At 41.7% G+C, this 20,054-nt stretch overlaps 2 protein-coding genes across 3 annotated transcripts in view; one reads left to right on the top strand and one right to left on the bottom strand.

Moving 5' to 3' along the window:
• Positions 1–1,613: 1,613 nt before the first annotated feature.
• On the bottom strand, positions 1,614–19,764 carry MYOZ1 (myozenin 1). 2 transcript variants are annotated; one of them, XM_068139822.1, is made up of 6 exons: positions 19,598–19,764; positions 17,337–17,438; positions 15,530–15,711; positions 5,445–5,679; positions 2,936–3,095; positions 1,614–2,178 (listed from the first exon to the last, which is right to left on the bottom strand). In XM_068139822.1, exons 2-6 carry the CDS (start codon positions 17,410–17,412, stop codon positions 1,947–1,949), a joined length of 885 nt encoding a protein of 294 aa, XP_067995923.1. In that variant the 5' UTR covers positions 17,413–17,438; positions 19,598–19,764; the 3' UTR covers positions 1,614–1,946. The 2 variants fall into 2 exon arrangements, with proteins under 2 accessions (XP_067995923.1, XP_067995924.1); XM_068139823.1 differs by lacking the exon at positions 17,337–17,438 and having other exon boundaries at positions 19,598–19,763.
• SEC24C (SEC24 homolog C, COPII coat complex component) overlaps positions 17,393–20,054 on the top strand; it is an 85,945-nt gene continuing 83,283 nt past the window's right edge. Inside the window, exon 1 of the mRNA XM_068139818.1 lies at positions 17,393–17,477. The gene's annotated coding sequence lies outside the window, so the exon portion shown is untranslated. The remainder of the gene's footprint in view (positions 17,478–20,054) is intronic.

Consider the following 20,054-nt stretch of genomic DNA (forward strand, 5'->3'; position numbering starts at 1 on the left):
AGCACTGTTCTATTTCTGCACAATGTTTCTTACTTTTTCCCGCCTCTTTTAAGACTTGTTTTATTTAGTCTTGTTTTCTCCTGTGCTCAGGTAGAACTAATGATTGTTGTGATTATATTGGAATTACCAGACATTTTGGTAACATTTTTCAAGGATCTTAGATGCCCTTACCAACCTCACCTGGGATCTTCACTCTACTTACAGCCCAGAAACCCCATTTGAATTCAGTCTTGGGCCTGGGATCCTTGTCTGAGCTATGTTATAGGAGAGCTGGCCTGCAGTCTTGCCTCCTGGGTGGACCAGAGACATGTATTGGAGGTAGCCTGTCTTCTAGATGGACTTTGGACCCACAGTGTGGCTTGTGTCCAGCCTTGTCTCTTTGCTTCTGACCAGACTCTCTGGATGGCCTGATTCATCCTCTCACCATGTCTGGCATGATTCATGGGCCCTGTCACAAGCACTCAACTCTCTCTGCCATGCTCAGCTGTGGTGGGCTTGTGTGCTGGTTGGTGAGGGCACTACCTGCACTGAGCTTGCCTGAGGTTCACCTCTTCTTGGAGCAGCCTGCCCTCTGCACCAGCTGAGTTGTGTGATTTGCCCATGACTTGGAACATCTGCTACTGAAAATAGACCATGACATCCAGGCACCAAACTGTCCTGTTTCTGCTGCTTCTGACACATTTACTATGAAAGCAAAATATATTTCATTTTTAAAGAAAATCATGTAATTGTGTGTTGCAAGAGTCTAAAATCCATATCAGAAAATAGGAGGGAATGAATGGCATATTTGATGGGAAAATATTTTGCTTCATGTCACCTAATTTTCTCTGAAATTTTCCCTGTCTCTAGCATTCTCTTTGTAGCCCGGATTCCTCAAATAGAGTTAGAATGCTTTTTGAAATTGAAAAGAAGTCTCTCACCCTTAATTACAATGCAGTTGAAAAAGCTAGGTTGATTAAAAATGTTAGAAAACCCACAGCAACCTTATCTCCAGACACATATCAAATACAGAATAAAATAGTAGAATTTCACATTTAAATATCTTTCACCAGTGAAATTTCCATGTATCTGTGTAGGCATTAATGAAAGGAAATCAGTTCCATTTGATCCAAAGAAACAAAGCAAGTTTTTCAGAGGATTGGTTTTCAACTCAAAACACTTTGGAGGAACATGTCAAAAAAGACAATCTTTTTCTTGTTTGTTGAAATGTTCAGAAGATACAGTACCACCTAATTCATCTCACTTGGGTGTGACTGTTCCTTTCTCTGCCCCTGTTGCCTTCTTGCTCTCTCTGTGAGGAAAGACCTGCTTAAACTGTCACCTATTTCATGCTCTGGATAATTAGGGAATCTTAGGTGACAGTGAAATACTTTGTCTCCTACACTTGCAGGCTGTCTCACAATTTTATGTCTGATGCTGTTATGATTTCCTGTATATTTCCCCTCAAAGTCATCATCCTTCATCAGTTTTGTGGTATTTATCCAACCCACTTATGACCATCTCCACCAATCCCTAGTCTTTCTTCGCATGCTTGCAGTCTAATTGTGTAACTTTTGTTATCACCAATCTGCAAGTTGATTCAGCAGCATTTTTAAAAGAGAAAACACAAAAGCTTTTTTCTTCTGGTGGTTTATTACTTCTTAATATATGACAAAACAGATTTATTATGGTGCAGACAGGCAGCATTTAGCATTGCTAAACAGAAATACACTTTCTAGTTTTGCCCTTTTATGCCCTGGTGAATAAAAAGCTCCTTTCATTCAAACTGTTTCTGATATGGATCAACACCACAACAAAGATAAGTTTAGAACCTGCTAGGAACTTGTCTGGGCTAAGTGTGAAAGAAAGGGTGGGCTAACAGAACTGGAGTTGTGCTTTTCAGCTCTGTACTATCAACTTGCAAATAGAAAGGGCTGAGAAAAAAGGAAGGCCTTGGAGGTGGGGTTTTACAGCTCTTCTGTTTCACCACTCCTTGGCACGTTGACATCAGTATGGTACTCAGAGGAGTCTCCTGAAGGCATCCAAGGTATTGGGGTTCTGTTGAAGGAGGGTCTGTTGCTGAAATTTTGATTATATATCATGAGAGATTCTGGTATCAAAGGGCAAATATCAAACTGAGGCACTTTGAAGGTCATCCGTTTGGCCGCTTTCTCATAACCCCCATAAGGCATTGCAGTCCTGGCACAGGGAAATACATGGAGTTAGCAACAGAAAATAGATAAATAATGGGATTTAGAAAATAAATAATCAAACTTACTGGATTTGTAAATTTAACTACCCACAAATTCTACCCAAGAAGGTACTAAAAAATACTTCAAAACAAACAAAAAAAACCCTTCTCTGCTCCTGTGCACTTCCTTTCCCTGTCTCATCAGTCTCCACTAAGCCACACACCTTTCATACTATTGGTATCCGGTACATGTAGGAGGCAGAGGCTGTGTTATTGCACAAATTAGTGGCATTTGTGTTTGTCCTGGGTACTGATGTCCTGAGGCTATTGAAGTGAGTGGCCAGATTATATAGAGAGGTTAACAGAAAAGCATTGCTACCCTAGAAATATTTGTAAAACTTTCAGTTCTTATCAGAAGCAGCAGGAAATTCCTGATTCTTGTCTGAAATGCTGTGCAGTATATGTGGCTTCAGATCATAAGTAATTTTCCTGAGCTTTTGAACTTTAAATGTCTGTAGTAATAAACAGTAGCAAACTAAATCTCCCTGCTCAAATGAGGTGAGAAAGAAAGGGCAATAGGATTAAAGGTCCTCTTAGCCAGCTGCACAGGTTTTCTGTCCATAAGCTGAATTAAAATCTTTACTATTAATGTATCTTCTCTTTGTAAGAGAATACTTAGATCGCACGAGACAGGAGGACTATGACCAGGGTTATTGTCTTTTCTCACGCTAAATAAAGTTGAATTGAATATTCAAGAAGACTCACCGGTTAAAGGACTTGTAATGGGGGAAATCACCTTTGGGACTATACGACAGTAAGTCAATGGTGAACTGGCTTTTGTCCTCAGGGCTGATACCCATTGCTCGTTCCCAGGGGGAGATGTAAGTTTTAAATATAGTGACCTTCTTGCCTCCTGACTTTCCACCTGTAAAAAGAGGAAGGTAAAACACTCTAGTTATATTGGAGTCAGACACTAGTTACACTTAGTCTTAATAGATTGCCTTTCTGTATTCTGCTATTGAAGTTGAAACGCCAACTTTGTTTCCAGATTCTGTAACTCCTAGATCAAGTTCAAAATTATGTGATTAGATTTCTCTTTAAAAAGGCTGTTATACACCACTTCTGTCCTTATCCAGAAAAGCAGATTTTGCACAATACAAAAGCTGCTTGTCCAGGAATTTGCATTAGAGCATATATTTACAACCTAATTTTTCATTCTTCTTTCTGGCCACTCAGATAGAAACCTCTTACCTCAAGAACCAATGTCCTTACTCCATCATCTTCTTCACTACCCTGGGTGAAGCTTTTAAAAGGCATAATTTACAGGCATAATGCATCTATCTAAACCTTGCCATCATCATCAAAACCAAAAAAAACCAAAGCCCTGACTGTAAACTCCAAAACTAGGCTGAGACTTTGAAGTGGCTCTAAATGGCCAAAATCTTTTAAGTATTCTATGTTAGGGTCTTGGCAACCCACAACCATTTTTACTATTGTCTTCCTCAGTAGTCTATTCTTGAATATTCTAAATCACCATCTCCTTTGACTCAGTATGTTCATAAGTTGACATTTTCTTTGTGGTTACTTGAACAGACATGAATATTTTCCCCTCCAGAACAGGGATGTTAAGAGGTAAGTCTGATTTAGTCTCAGGATGGCTAAAAGCAGTTTGAAAATATGGTATGGTATCTCTCTGAAAGCTAAAATGCTGTCAGTGACAGAGCTACACTTTGTTGTTAAGTCCTATACTCGATTGCTAGAAATTTTAGGTTAGCTTACAGCTGTTTCATTAAGCGAAATAGTTTAGACAAAGGTTTTCATTCTGTATGCCTCTTATTTTGTTTTCTTCTTTTTTTCCCAGTTCTGTATAATGTCACCTTTCTATTAAGAGCTTTGTTTATATATTGGTATGTAGCACACTTTCAAGATTCTCAATCTTCATAAACCTTAAAACTCCTGGGCAAGGATGTCTGCTTAGCTTGATTAGGGTAGATAGGAATAATAGGTTAATGGAGTTAAACATTCTAAAGCTTTCCTTTTGTCTTAAAATGGTGCTATAGACTGTGTGGAAAAGATAAATTCTTCTGAAGTAAGTGGCAAAGACTGAACACTACTATTCTTGTCTGAAACTTTATCATGTCTTATTTCTTTGTCTTGCTTATTTTCTTCAAACCTTGCCAAATCCTGGGCTTCCCTGGTTTCAGAGAATTGTAGACATGTACAAGAATCTAATTTTCATTTTTAAAAAAACAAACAACTACTCCCATCTTTCTGTGTGAAAGCCATAAACTAAGTAGTTTAGAAGTAAATTGATTTCTAGGGTTGAAAAATAAAAGCAGTTGTGATGTGTTTCTGCAGTGAAATCTATTGGATTATATAATCCTCCTTCTCCCCACATGGATAAATAGGGTAACAATAGAGAAAAATCTCTTATAGGAAGACAGAGAGTTTACACAGATTTCTTTTTCACAGAGTCAAAGATGATTCCTATATAAAATGCATGTTCTCCCAGAATATAAATTAAACCCCTTGGATATTACAAGTCATTCGTTTGGTCATTTATAACAATGGTTCCCGGTTCCCAAGCAGATTTGATTGTTTTTGTTGTAAACTCCCATAGCAATTGTTAAATAATGATTTCTCCTGCTCATTTTCATAAAAAGGATTTGGTTCTAGAGGTTTCTGGCCAAACTAAACAGAATAAAATTCTGCAAAGATGAAATCCAATGAGAAAAGCTTTCACTCATTAAGATATTGCTTGAGCAGACCAGTGGTGATTACCAGATAACTTTTTGAAATATTGCTGTTCCTTTCTGAAGATTATCTGAAAAGTGCTGTTTGTTCAGGTGGAAGCTTTGATATGAAAGTAGGGTTTATATACTTGAAATTGATGTGTCAGTTAAGACTACTGAGCTGAAGAGCTCATACTGCTGTCTCCAGTAGTGGTCACCATTGTGTGAAATCCTTGAAAGGAAAGGGTGTGCCATACTGGCTTACTGCTGTACCAACCGCAGGAGCTCAGTAAAGTTTCGTATCATTTCTTTGGTCCAACCAAGGAAGATATTTCTGCCTCCTGCCTATGACTGAGCAATACAGAAGCGGGCAAACAAAACTATCAGGTTAAAGGCAGTTCAACTTTTCTAGGCTTTGCAATGGAACTTAATGTAGAAGAATTTGGGGGTTAGTCATATTAATTTACTTGTCCCTAACAATAAGGTTGGTACAAGCTCTGGAGAGCTTTAGCTATTTCTTGATATTGCAGAGAGATACTTGCCTTTCTCGGTACCATCACCTCCTTCTCCACCACTTCCAGCCGATTCCCCAGCACACTGCCCTTCACTGACCCCAGGGCCTCCTTTGCTTCCAGGCTTAGGAGGACCAGTGGGATACTGCTGCTTACTGGAGCCATGCTGCCCAGCTGTCACTCCTCCTACCATTTGCCCGTGTGCATAGCCATGAGCATCTTCCCCATAATGCCCTCCTGGTGGAATGAACTTCTGAAAGTGATCCTAGGGCAGGAGAAAAGAGAGTAGGAATCCTTGTTACAGGACATGGTCCATTCACATTTGACATTTGGGTCCCAGAACCTGAAATCCTAAGTGTCTATGATCTGACCAGTTTTGTGTCCTCAGTTACAAAACCAGTGGCAAAAATGCATGTGAGTTATTCTTTATATTCCGTATAGGAGCAGTTGTAGAACAGCAGCAAGGGCAATAGAAGCACACCTTTAAATGGACATCTCAGTAATTTTATATGATCAGAGTGAGAAGAAAGGGATCTGCATATTGCACCCAACAATGATCAATATGAAATACAGGAGGAGGGGAAAGGAAATGCAGGTTTTACCAGATCAGGTAAAGGTCCAATCAAAAATACACTGGCTAACCTGTGGGAAATTATTCTGAGGTTAAGATAGCCCAACAAAGTCAGCTTGATTATAGTGTGGAAGCTAAGTGTTATAGGGCACAGTGACACAGTACAACAGTGTACCTGTGACTATATAGAAGCCTGGAAGATGACTGCCCATATATCTGTTTTCCATATATTTGAAGGGCTGCATGGGGAGAGGTGTTTACGTGATGGGAAAGACTGAAGAGTTAGTAGCCTGGGAAACCATGAATGACACCAGGACACCACAAGAAAACAAAACAAAACAAACAAACAAAATACCCACAAAAAAAACCACTTTTGTTTGTAGCAATACATGCATTAATGAGCCACATCTAACCAGCAACAAGGCAAGAAAGCAATCTGTATCCATCAGTAAAATCAAGCTTGCAGTATTTTCTAGGCCATTTATTCTGGCCATTCCAGGCTAGAAGTCACAATCCCTGCAGTATATAGTGAAGGGGCAAACAGCCCATGCAGGATTTACAGACCCTGCAGTGCCAGCAAAAGGTCCTGTCTTTGCCCACAGCAAATTTAATGAGTACTTGTGTGGAAGAGAATAATATGTTCAGAAAAATATTTTATGTATTGGTCATAAGTGAGATCAAAGTTTGACTCCTATATAAAAAAGTTTCTCTTGTGTATTATAGCCCACACAGCCATATAATACAAGTAACCTGAGTTTTACATCACATAAGGTCTTTCTTACTGGGCTAGAGGATTGGCTGCAGATGCACAAAGACACAAGAGATAAGGCTGAAGCAAATCAATCTGTAGTTCCTCCTTATGCAATTCTGCTTGTATTAATTAATGTTGGGCAGTCAACAGGAGTCAAATGCCAGCCTCAGGGCTGGCTTTCAAAGGGTTAAGGCTTTCTGAGTGTTCTTATACCTAGTAGTTCAGCAAAAAGAAGCTTTCCAGGCTGTAAACAGGCTTCCAAGGCCAGCTGTTCAGTCAGCTAAATATAGATGAGAAGTGAAAACTCCACAAGGCTCAAGGCAGAATTATCTAACCCTCTGCTCCCTGTATCTCCAGCAAGAGTGTCCAGGGTTTCACAGCAGGTCACAGGCTGCAACCCAGGCAAGCAGCCAGCTGCAAGCTGAAGGAGCAGAGCTGGTGCCCCCAGGGCCTTTAGGGACTGTCTGTCCTCCTAGCTGCAGGGAATTCCCTTTTTAGGAGCAGAGGAGATAATGTTCCCCTGAATGTCAGGAAGCCCTGAGAGGGGAGAGGATTGTGAGCACTAATCTGTACACAGGAGCTAGCAGGGCAATCTGTTCAATTATGCGTGGGAGCTATGTAGCTGTAAAAAGGCAAACTTAATAAAAAAAAAAAAGGAGGGTATTTTGAGGGTTAGGGGTCAGGATGAGGTTATTCTCAAAAGGCTAACATATATGCAAGGTTAATGCTTCTACTGATTTACTCTGTAATTTCAAAACAAGATTTGCATCAGTTTTCCTTCAAGTTTCACCCATGGTGCATGCCTTTCCTGAGATTTAAATGCTTATATCTCTTTACTTCTGGTTACTTAAATTCACACTCTGGCAAAACAAAACAACAAAACCAAACAAGGCCACAAAATATTAGCATAACATGAAGTACAGTAAAAAGGGCTGGTTTGATTTTGTGCACAGCAGGATTTGCTGTGACCAGGTAAGGGCATCATTGTCAGGTGGTGCTATTTTAAGTTGTAGTATTATCACGAAGCGGGAGTGAAGTTTCTCTGAAACACAAGGTCTGCCTCAGGAAAGCCACACCTAAGTCTTTCTTAACTGCAAATAAAATTATTTTGATTGGTCTCAGGTTAGTTCATGATACTTCATGGACCCACTGGGAAAACATCCTATGTTCAGCCGACATCTCCATTCAGACTGGATAGTATTTTCCATGCAATACCCTAGTCTACTCACCTGCTAGAATAAAAATACTATTTTCTGTAGTTTAGCCACCATAACAGATTGTCTTGGCTCAATTTAACAGGAGGCAAAGGCTCATTCCTATTTTTTAAATCTTGAACCTCAATGGATTAAAATGAGCTCATTCCAAGACAGCTTCAAGCGGGAGTCTCAATGTAGTCAAAGATAGGTCGGTGCAGCTTTGTCTTCGGTACTTAGAGCATGCTTCTGGTCAGGGTATTCACAGTGAAATACAGCTTACAGTTCAGGGAAATTGATGTCTTGGATCACTGCTAACAGCATGTGGAGCTTTTATTTATGTACATATTCTGATCAAAAAACTGACTTTTCAGGTAGGATCGATTGACCCTATTGGCAGATGTCCCAGGGGAGAAGCTGAGAAGTGTCAGTTGAGAAGGCTGATAACCTTCTCCTTGGTTCTGCAGGCAGATAAACAGTTCCTCTGTGGCAGGGTCTGCCCTGTCTGTGTTACTGGAGGTAGTGGATGTTAGCAGTCCCTCAGCATCCCTAAATCCACATTAACAAGGAAACAATTGTGACAAGTTCATGTGATGTATAGTTCCCTGGGTTGGCTAAACAAATTGGGCTCATGTCTTTGAAGTCCTCAATGTCAGCAAGCACCTTATCCTCCAGGCTGAATGCCTAGATGGATGAATTCTGTATTCTCTAGAGCTCCTGCATTTGTCTCGAGAAAAATAAATAATGAAAGATGAGCCAACGAATGAAACGGAGATCTCTAAGTATCTCAAGGTTCTGATGTCACTGGAGGCAGTCCCCAGGAGGAGACACTGTGTGCTCCCCATCAGCTCCTTGCTGTGCCCTAAAAAGAATGATTGAGGCCACCAAATGTGTTTCTATTTCCACCTCACTGATAAAGAGCTTCCCAAAGGTTTGATGCCTGTGTGGTTACTAACACTTCTGAAGTTACTGTGTCTACGTCCTCTCAGTGGCAGCCACTCAAATGCTCCTTAGTGGTGGGATGGGAGATTTAAAATTCAGACGCTTGGAGAGTCTCAGAGGCTGCCTGCTGTTTTTATCAAAGCGTGTGCCTCATTCCTTATTTTGGAGTTGTGTAGCCTATGATTCTCTTTTGAAAAAGGATGAAAATAAATGCAGTCTGAGCTATTAAAATGTCCTAACCTAATGTTTTTTTTAAAAAAAACCAAAACACGCTCCCTTTAGAGGCACAGCAGGCTGAGCTCCTGCTATTTCCAGGTCTACTTCTGGCTTGCTATTTAATCTTAGGCAGATTATTTTTTAGCTCTATGCCTGAATTTACCCATCTAAGTAATAGGGATTTTTAACTAATACTACCCAAAATTATTTCTATCTTACTTGTATATTTTATATCATCCTTGCTGCATATTCTTTGCAGAAGAAAGAAACTGAGTTTCAGAATTTTGGTCATATTTTCTCATAGTGCGCTAACAAACTATGGTGAAAACAGGAAGCTTTTTCTCTCTCATTCTGCTGGTTCCATACCAGTCACTTCTTGAGAAGAAGGCAGACTTCATGGTCAGTCTTACCAGCTTTGGGTATAGTTTGGACCTGTACTTCTGTACCTGTCCATCTCCAGGACAGCAATGCTCAATTTGTTGGAAAAGTTACATCTCAGCAAACTCTCCACTTGGGTCATAACTTGAGACTGTAATATCTCAGTTTATGATTATTCTGTAACATTTGTTTGAGAAGTTTACTATTCCCTGCAAAACAGACTTCCCAGAAAGAATGTTTCTCCTAACACTCTCCTTTTTACCCTACCTCAAATGATCTTGACTGGCATTCTTCTAAGTACACTAAGGGACAAAAAGAGCCATGAGTGCATGCTTGTGCATTAAATCAGCTAATTGCTGACTGTTCCTCCGTCTTTATGCTTTCCTTCCACACTGTATCCTGTCTGGATATTCAGTGTTTCTGATCTCTGTAGCAGGTTGTTCATGTCCTTCTATCTGCTCTGAAGCCCACTTTTGGTGTTGGAACGTTAACCACTTCCATTTTGTTTCTGCCAGCTCTGCTTACTCCTCCAAGTTCTGGTTTAGCAGCAAAAGGAATACAGGGTAACTCATGCCATTATCCAGAAGAACAGTAATCCAGTTTGTTAGCCCTTTTTCACTTCTGTTTTGTTTCACACTTGGTGTGATAATTTATCTAGAGAGGCCTCTTGACCTGAAGTCCAGCAGAAATTACTTCCCAACACATTGTTTGTTTTCATACAAGCATTGCCAAGGCGTGGAGACCACATTTATTTTTGCTTGTGGGCAAGTCTGAGAAAGTATCACAGAGGGGTTTTTTCCTTTGTGGGTCTGGGTTTTTTTTTTGATGTACTGCTGCTAATAACTGTCTGCTCAGATATTGGTCGTATCACCTTCCTAATGTTTTGAATTTCAGATCTGATAGGTCAAGTAGAAAGGGCGGGGAGGGAAGGAGCAGAAAAAAACTAAAGGCAAATCAAGTCTTTCTATAAATTGTCTCCTTCATGTAACCCAAACCAGGCCACAGGTTTTTACTAGCAGAAGGGCTAGAAAGACTGTTTTTAAGGATCCATACAGGAAGAAAACCAGCATAACTGCAGCACCCAATAAGCTATGGTTCTATATTCAGTTTCCACTTGATGATAGCAAGAAGCAACACAGAAGTTCCCAAAGGAAAGATGGGACCTTGAAAGGAGGTAGGGCAATAATCAGTGGGTCTATAAGGCCAGTTTCATATGATCTTGATGTGTTTGAAGCCCAAAAGATTTAGCATTATAAAGTGAAAGAGAGGTCTATGAACTGCTGACCTATTAATTGCTGAACAGGGAAGGAGGATTTAGGAGATCAGATCTCTATGATTTGTGGTGATGCATTAGTCTACTCCATGGTTCAGTTTCACCATTAAAAAGCAAAAAGAGTAGTAATTTCATTCATACTATAGTTGGTCAGATGTTACAGTAATAGAGAACATAGCAAGATTCACCAGGATTTCATCATAATCTTTAGTCAGTAGTAAATTGCATCTTGCAACTCCACAGTGAGGTTGATAATATCCTCTGAGACATGGAGAGAACCACAGTTCCTGTGACAGGGTGGCACAGCCTGGGGCAAGGAGAATAAATCCTTCTTCAGATTGACTAAAGAGGGCTCAGCAGAGTCCAGCTTCCCTAGTACAGCACCAAACAAAGAGGATATCACGATCATCACAATCTCTCCCTGTTTGGCAAGGTATCAGTGAGCTAAAAGTGTCAAACTCATCCCTCTCAAAAAAACATCCCCACCTACACTATATTTGCAAGAGAAGAAGCTCATAATATTGACAACAGCTACACAGTAGGAAGTACATTTCATTTTGTGGGGAGCTGCCAGGCATTTTGTCTGTGGGTTTAGCTACCATTTGCCTTTAACTGGATGAATGGAGCTGCAGCCATGACAGAGAGTGGCAAGATTTCAGTCTTGCATGGAGCTGTTTGGTGTTCCTGCACACACAATATGTGTATCTTTTATCTACCAGAAGGAAGGAGAATGATGTGATTGATTGTCCAGTGTGATTGTTTAGCTGGAGGAGGAGGACAGAAGCAGGAGAATGGATCTGCTGAGATCCTCCGTGTGTGGAAGGCCTATGGCTACAGTACAGGCTATTTCTGGTATCCCTTACATAGTGTGGATTTATTTGTAAAAATCTGTCTCTTTGTGTGTTTTTACCTTACAGTACCTTACTATAAAAGTTCTGTTGAGGGAAGGAAGTAATCTGTACTCCATCCCAGGCCTTTCTTGCTCTGCTTTGCTAAGGGTGTCCTGAGAATATTCTAGGACAGTTAAGAACTCTGTGGCAGAAAACACACTACCAGCTTTGAATTCACTGTCCCACAGGATTAAAATCACAAGGGCTTATTTGGGATGGGGAACAAAGGATGTGAAATTAACTTGGAGTAGGAAGTATGAGAAGTAGCAATAGGAATTCTTTGCCATTATCTTCTTCTCACAATTTCCTTTGGTTTAAGTCTTCTTTTCTGCAACTTTGAGCAGAGCCAGGAGCAAGAAAGGAAAGGAACACAAAGCTAGTCAAAGGGGCTTTTTGATGAAAGTGAGGCCACAGATCTTGGGCCATTACCTGTCTAAGAGCAACCAGCTCTCTGAGACAGTGGCTCAGTTGCTGTGATCGCTCAGCTTTTCTTCTTACTGCTCTGACTGCAGTAAAATGAGAAAAGTTACCCACAGAGGCAGTGGATGCAGCCTGTCAGAGTCCTTGCACAGAACACACAGGCAGCCAGCAAATGGTACCCATTGTGATACTGCTAAGATGGCCCCAAGAAAGGAGTTTAGGGCAGACTGAAGTCTTCCAATAGAGATTTGTTACGTGTGCCATGAACGTGGAGAAAAGATAGGTCTGAAAGTGAATCATGGAGGATTTTAAAGCAAAGTAACATCTGCTGTTTGGAGACCATGCCATTGTTCTCATATAGCAAAGCCATTAAGAAAATCCTAGGCTGGTTAGGGCCTTGTCTAACCTCCAGATACATTTCTCCACAGCACAGTATCTTATGGTCTTGCTCAAAGAAAAGGGATATTCTTACAGAACAGAGGGAAAGATTCGCTACATAAAAGGTAGGGACGAAAGTCAGGTGCAAATGAATAAACAGAAAAAAAGAGAAGGGATTGTCATCACCCTTGTAGCCTAAGTCTTGGATGGACTTTTTGCATGCCCATTTTTGAGTCAGTCACAACTCATTTGCTTTATATTTCTCTGACTGGACACCCTTAAATGACACCCTCACATCTTTGAAAGTTTGGACTTCAGTTTTTTTATTCCCTCACTTTTTTATTTTCTCACTCCTCCTCACTGCAGCAGATCATAGTATCATAATATCAGTCAGGGTTGGAAGGGACCACAAGGATCATCTAGTTCCAACCCCCCTGCCATGGGCAGGGACACCCCACACTAGATCAGACTGGCCAGAGCCTCATCCAGCCTGGTCTTAAACACCTCCAGGGATGGGGCCTCAACCACCTCCCTGGACAACCCATTCCAGGGCTTCACCACTCTCATGGTGAAGAACCTCCTCCTCACATCCAGCCTGAATCTCCCCACCTCCAGCTTCATTCCATTCCCCCTAGTCCTATCACTACCTGATATTCTGAGAAGTCCCTCCCCAGCCTTCCTGTAGGCCCCCTTCAGATACTGGAAGACCACAATTAGGTCACCTTGGAGCCTTCTCTTCTGCAGACTGAACAGCCCCAACTCCTTCAGTCTGTCCTCATAGGAGAGGTGCTCCAGCCCTCTGCTCATCCTCATGGCCCTTCTCCGGACACGTTCCAACATGTCCATATCCCTCTTGTAATAGGGGCTCCAGAACTGGACGCAGTACTCCAGGTGGGGTCTCACCAGAGCTCCCCTCACCAGAGGGGGAGAATCACCTCCCTTGACCTGCTGGCCACACTTCTCCTGCTGCAGCCCAGGATCTGATTGGCTTTCTGGGCTGCAAGTGCACATTGAGAGCTCATGTTGAGCTTCTCGTCCACCAGCACCCCCAAGTCTCTCTCCTCCAGGCTGCTTTCCAGCCAGTCACTGCCCAGCCTGTATTTGTGCCTGGGATTGCCTCGACCCAGATGCAGGACCCTGCACTTGCTCTTGTTGAACCTCATGAGGTTGGCTTATGCCCACCTCTCCAGCCTGTCAAAGTCCCTCTGGATGGCCTCCCTTCCCTCCAGCATGTCTGCTGCACCACACAGCTTGGTGTCATCAGCAAACTTGCTGAGGGTGCACTCAATGCCACTGTCCATGTCACCGACAAAGATGTTGAACAAGATGGGTCCCAGGACTCATCCCTGAGGGACTCCACTCGACATATGAATTTGGCACTCACTCTCATATGTTTCAGAAGCTCTGAGATTGCTGAGTATTTATGAAAACCACTTGTATTTGTCTAGGATTTTCATCTCTAGAGTCTAAGTTCAACACATCATTCTCACATCCTTTCTGGGAGATAACCCACTGAAAAGATTAACTACATGAAGCACAAAGAGATTAAGAAATTGTCCGTAGTCTAACAACACCAGATATGCTTGTTGTGTCACTGGGCTGTTATCCCTGCTTTGTAATCTGACACTTTGTTGTAGTTTTAAGTACTTTCGTTTTATTTATTTTTTTCAAGCATCTTTCCACATCCTGCTTCCCAAATTGTCATTTTTAGAAGTGAACTATAAAGATTTACTTATTGTCGCTTTTGAAAACATCAGAGGGATATAACAATACCATGTTTTTGTTTGGCAGAATATTTTCTTCGGCTTGACATTTGTTACTTTGCTTGATTTTCCTTGGATGGGAAACTAGATGCCATAAAGGGATGAAATAACACCAAATAAGATTCAAAGAACATCAGAAGACAAGATGCTACACCAAAAGGTAAAAAGGCAACAAGGCTGGTGAGAGGCCTTGAGCACAAGCCCTATGAGGAGAGGCTGAGGGAGCTGGGATTGTTTAGCCTGGAGAAGAGGGGGCTCAGGGGTGACCTCATTGCCCTCTACAACTACCTGAGGGGTGGTTGTGGCCGGGAGGGGGTTGGTCTCTTCTCCCAGGCAACCAGCACCAGAACAAGGGGACACAGTCTCAAGCTGTGCCAGGGGAGGTTTAGACTCGAGGTGAGGAGGAAGTTCTTCACCGAGCGAGTCAATCGTCATTGGAACGGGCTGCCCAGGGAGGTGGTGGAGTCATCGTCCCTGGAGGTGTTCAAAAGGAGATTGGATGTGGCACTTGGTGCCATGGTCTAGTCATGGGGTCTGTGTTGATAGGTTGGACTTGATGATACTCGAGGTGCTTTCCAACCTTAGTTATACTGTGATACTGTGAAAATGCATATGAACCTGGAACGTTTCCTGTTTATTGTACTGAACTGCTGGCAGTCATGCAAAAGGAGAGTTTAATTTGTAAAAAATTTAAGTGTCTTCAGAAAACATTGCACCAGCAATTAACTGTAGAGATAAATTCAAAGGTTAAATAAGTCATTGGAAAGGGGGTAAAATGTCTGTGTTTATAGTATAGGAATAATTTCTTACATCTGATAGGAAAATACTTTAGAAGAAAGCAGACGTAACTTTAGCAAATAAACTGAAGGTATTGCAGTGTCAGGTTAGAGGTTTCAATCCGATTTGCATTTATAACTTCTTGCAGAAATGAGCCCAGCTGGGAGCATACAAGTGTATCCTTGGCTAAAAACAGCCACTGGAGCTACTGGAGCTGAAGTCAGACCTGGGCAGATCATATCCCTCTTACAAAGAAGAAATGCAATAGGTACAAAATCAATTAGTCCTGCCCTGTGCAGCTCTGAACACCTGCCAAACATACCCTTGTCACTCAGTACTGAATACTGTCATGCTTCTGCATGTGTGATACCAAGTATTTGCTGAAGGAAACTTAATGCTGCTGCCAAAAGGAAATGCAACCTGTGTGTTCATATAATTGAGGGCTTTTCCTGCACTTTCTTCCCGACTCCAGCCCGTGCACACACAGAGGAGAGCTTGGGCATACTCCATTCTTGTTTACCCTGGGTGTATGGAGCAGCTTTTAGTTTTAATCTCCGACCTACCACAGAATTGTCGGTGAAGGCATCAGGGTTATTCTCATAAATGAACTTCTCCACCCTCAGTTGACGTAATTTGAACATCTTGGATCCTTTGTTAGTGAGGAGAGAAAGCTCTTCTAGCATCACATCTCTGGGGATGCTGATCTTCTTCCCCAGGTTCAGCTTGGACACCTCTTGTGGCATGACTACAAAACATATGAAATGGGACACTTTAGAAAGTACTCTGGTCCAAGCCTCCTGTTCATTGTTTCAAAGCAGCCAAATTATCTTCTAAAATATTTCTTTAGGAAATAACCTTGTCCAGGGTTCAGCTGGCTGACTTAATTGGTGTTTCCCTTACAGCCAAAATCTGTGCACCAAATTTTTACATTGATGACACTTGGGATGTAGGTGCCTGGAATTTACTCTGGGCTGCAGTCAAGACAAATCTGCACAGAGAAGAGTTGCATAAAGGTAGAGCTAGATACATGTGTCCCACATCTGAAGCACTTCAGTCAGTACAGCAGGTTTCCTTAGTACTGCCTCAAAATGCACCACAACTGCACCTGGTTACTGCCCTACTCTTGCTCCCTCTCCTAGGAGGGAAGGCTTCCATGGTATGCTTTGGTTTAAACATTATGCTAAAACCATGGCAAGATGCAGTCTTATTATATCTGTTTGTTTTAAGGCAAATTTTGAAATGCAAAAAACAGCTGAAAGTCTCTTGAAGTCTTAACATACTGGTTACTCTAGAAGTCTTTTTTCCATTTAATTGAGTACCACCAATTCTCCATGAAAATAATGGAGTCACAGTATCACAGTCAATCATTTCCAGAGTAAAAATCTTGCAGAAATGCAGTTACAGCTTTTTTCTCAGAACAAGCAAGTTTTCCTGGGCTTTCTTCTTTTTGGTATTAATCAAGATTAAGACCACCTAGGCACCTTTATGTCTCATTTACAACAGAAAATGTATCTCCATCCTTAAACTGGCATAAAATTGGTATAAAACCATTTATTTTATTAGATGCTACCTAAAGATTTTTTTTTTCCCCAGAAAGCCAGTTTTACATAGCACTATTTCATAGCACAGGAGGAAATGTCCTTTAACTGAAAATTGGATTTTTACCTACTTCTTTACTTGAATAATGGAGCTTAGGGACAAACAAAACTCTTAAGACTGTATGCTAACAAAGGCATTTCTACATCCCTCTTTGATGGTTGAAGAAAGGGATAGCACTGAATTACTGCTTTTGAAAACCTCTAAAAACCTTCCCCATGCTGTTAAAAGTAAACAGAATATAAGGATACTACAGTTAATTAAAAGTCACCCTATTCAGTAGAAAGAAGTGCCCCAAGTTACATTATTCCTGCTATATTACCCACTCTTCAACTTTGACTTTTTCTGATGGAATCAAAAGAATCCTTTCCCATAGAGTAAAAACAAATTAGACACAAAGGTTATAAGAGGGAGAGCAAGACAGACTAAAACTAGGCACTGCAGTGTTGATACCTGCAAAGAATCATGTTATTTTTCCATTCACAATGGGATGCATCCAGATTAATGCTGCAGAAGAATGTGAGTTTACACAGTGTAATCTAGGGTCAGTATCTGACCTCAGTGTGTGTGTGTGATACTTTTGAACAGAAAATTAGACATGTCATGTGATGTGATTGAAGACTGAACTCTGGTAATGTTTGTGGCTCTGCCTCCTGGTATGTTCACCACATGTCTTGCTCTGGGGGTTCAGTCAGACAGAGTGTGAAATTTTGAAGGCTGAAATTCAGGTTGAAATCCAAATAATTCTCATGTGTGCAGTTCTGCGTATCTTACCTTCGTCTGTCAGCTTCCCAATGAGTTTAGTGGGCTTTTTTCTTTTAACAGGAGCAGGAGTCCCTGCAAGGGGCATTCCCACAAAGGGTTTTCTGCTTTGCTCTAAACACACAAGGAAATGGAGAATGAAACACTGGAAAGGTATTTCTTGCCTCACTCTTTTGCCATCTACAGTTAAAAGATACACTGCCTTAATTTCCCACACAGGTTCTTTTCTATCCCTTCCACGTGAAGGAGCTAGTGAATGGTAACATCCCATGCAATGGTATTATCAGTGGGCCATTTTGATCTTCTTTGGAGGCTTGGAATTATGACACAAAATATGGCAACAGGTCCCAGTAGAAGCATTGCCAAGGTGCCACACAGCATTGTCATCCAAAATAGGCGTTTTAATTGCAACATGGCAGTCTTGCGGCACCCATGTGTGCCACAATGATACTCTGTTATCATCTTGTGCTACAGTAACAGAATGTCAGTTTGAAAGCACAGTTTTAAAATGTGCTCTATCGTACCTTATTATCATACCATGCAGTTATCATTAGACAGTTATATATATATTTGTATAAGGGTGTTGGGTTTGTCTGTAGGTTATTTGAGAGCATTCTGAATAATGTACAAGTTTGGTTTGGATATTGAGATAATCCTATTAGAATGAATATTCAGAATACCACTAAACTGCAGGTTCTATTAACTAACAAAAAAGACCAACCCAAACCCGTAGTAATTCTGTTTCTTATGATTGCTACTGTTTTGTTACAGAAGGCACAGGCAGACTTTCTAAAGGAAAACTTCTTTGCCTAATTTGTTTCAAGTCACATCTGATTCTTCTGTACTGATCTTATTGCATATCATGTTGGAAGGGGGAATGAGGGGAAGAGGGAGATCTCTTCTGGTACAGTGTTCTCCATCTCTGTCTCCAGACAGGATGAGAGATCTGTACTGCAAATTCAGGGAAATTTAGGAGAAATCTTAGCAATTCCACTTCAGGCAGATTCTCAAAGTCTTTCTTTGGGGTTATCACACATAATAGGCAAGTGAACACAAATATTTTGCCTTCACTTCAGCACTGTCCATGCCCAAACAACAGCATATAGGAGGACAGATCCTCACCCAATATTGTATTTCTTTGTATTAATACAATACAAAGAAAAATGAGCAAAGACCTATTGGCTTCAGCAGTAGCAATAAGTAACCATCTTTGTGCTTGTGCTTCTTTGCACTTTAATTTCTTAAAACTTCAGAACTGAAGACATTAACTATATTTTAAAACTAGCAAACAAAGAGCTGGCTCTATGAGTTTGTATACTGCCCTTGTGATCAAGACATGTTTATTTTCTATGTATTTTTCCATTTCATTCCTCCATGGCTCCATTGGCTCCATTTGCAACATGATTTTCATGTAGTGTAGTGATGATAACTGCTGAAAGAAACCCAGCCACAGCAAACTGGCCCCAATGCCAGTGGCAGGTAGTCTCTTGGATTAGTTGTTCTTTCAAATTTCCAAGCTTTTCTTTTTACTGAGATGCTGCTTATGTAGTTCACATCATAAAAGAGCCCATCCTGATGTATTCCCAAAGCAAGCATGAGCAGGTGCAGCCATAAAGCATGCGCTGCACATTCTCCTCAAGCAGCCAGACATCTGCTTGGCTATATAAAAGAAACAGGCCCTGCTTGACAGGAAAGGGGCAATGTTGCCAGGAGGGGGTAGGGTGAGAGATTATGGCCCATCTGATGGGTCACGAGACTGGCAAAATAGAGGGAAATAATCTGTATGCCCCAAACATGGACTACCTGAGGCAAGGCAGGAAGGACTGGCCCTATCAGGGAACCATGTTTCTCCAGCACACCCATTCCTAAGGAGCACTGAGGGCAAGTTTGTCCCATTCTGCTGTCCTTTACTAATCCAGCAGGACTGGAAGGTGGAAAACCTGCTGCATGCATTTGGTATAGCATAAAGAAAGGGGCAGTAGCCTTTCACTATGGACAGGGTCCAGAGCTACACTGGGACCATGGCTCTTTCAGTCCCCCCACCATGGGGAGACTGCTGGAGTGTCAGTCCCCATCCTCCCCACTGTCCATTATATAAAGCCAGGGCCACAATTACCCTTTTGTCCCCTGACCTCTATTCTTTGGTTCTTCTGTCTTTTTCTGCATTGCTCTTTGCAGCAGTCATTCCCCTGTTTTTGCTGCAGACCAAAACCAAACCAGCCTTTACCTCTCCAGCATCTTCTCTAAACTATTTTTCTGCCCAGTCAACTCACCTCAGGCTTGCAGTGCTAGGCTCAGACCAGCTCACACGCCTGCCTCAGAGCTTGTCAGTGGGCTGCTTCCTTCCAGCCTGTCTCTGGGTGCTGCTGGGAGGCTTGTCCAACAGCCTCACTCACCCAGGGTGCCTGGGTGCAGGCAAGCTCTGCCCAGCACAAAGTGCTGATGCAAAGTGCTATGAATTTGACTCCTGAAGGCTGCTCACAGAGGCATCCTGCAGTTATTAATAGCCAATAGCCCAGAGGGTAGAGTCTCAGATAGCACCACTGCCAGCCCTGGGAAGAGGGGAAAGCAAAAGGTTGATCCTCAGGCCTCCTGCAGTCATTGCTTCAGTTCCTAGGAACACCAAGCACTGCACAAGTCCCTCACTACTTCCTCATCTCTGTTAAAATCAACATGTTGTTCCCCTTCCTCCTCCTGTTGCATCTTAATGCAACTCATAAAACCCTCTCA

The sequence above is a fragment of the Melanerpes formicivorus genome, unplaced genomic scaffold (assembly GCF_026170545.1).
Source record: "Melanerpes formicivorus ecotype bairdi unplaced genomic scaffold, bMelFor1.0.p_v2 SCAF_6, whole genome shotgun sequence".
Lineage (NCBI taxonomy): Eukaryota > Metazoa > Chordata > Aves > Piciformes > Picidae > Melanerpes > Melanerpes formicivorus.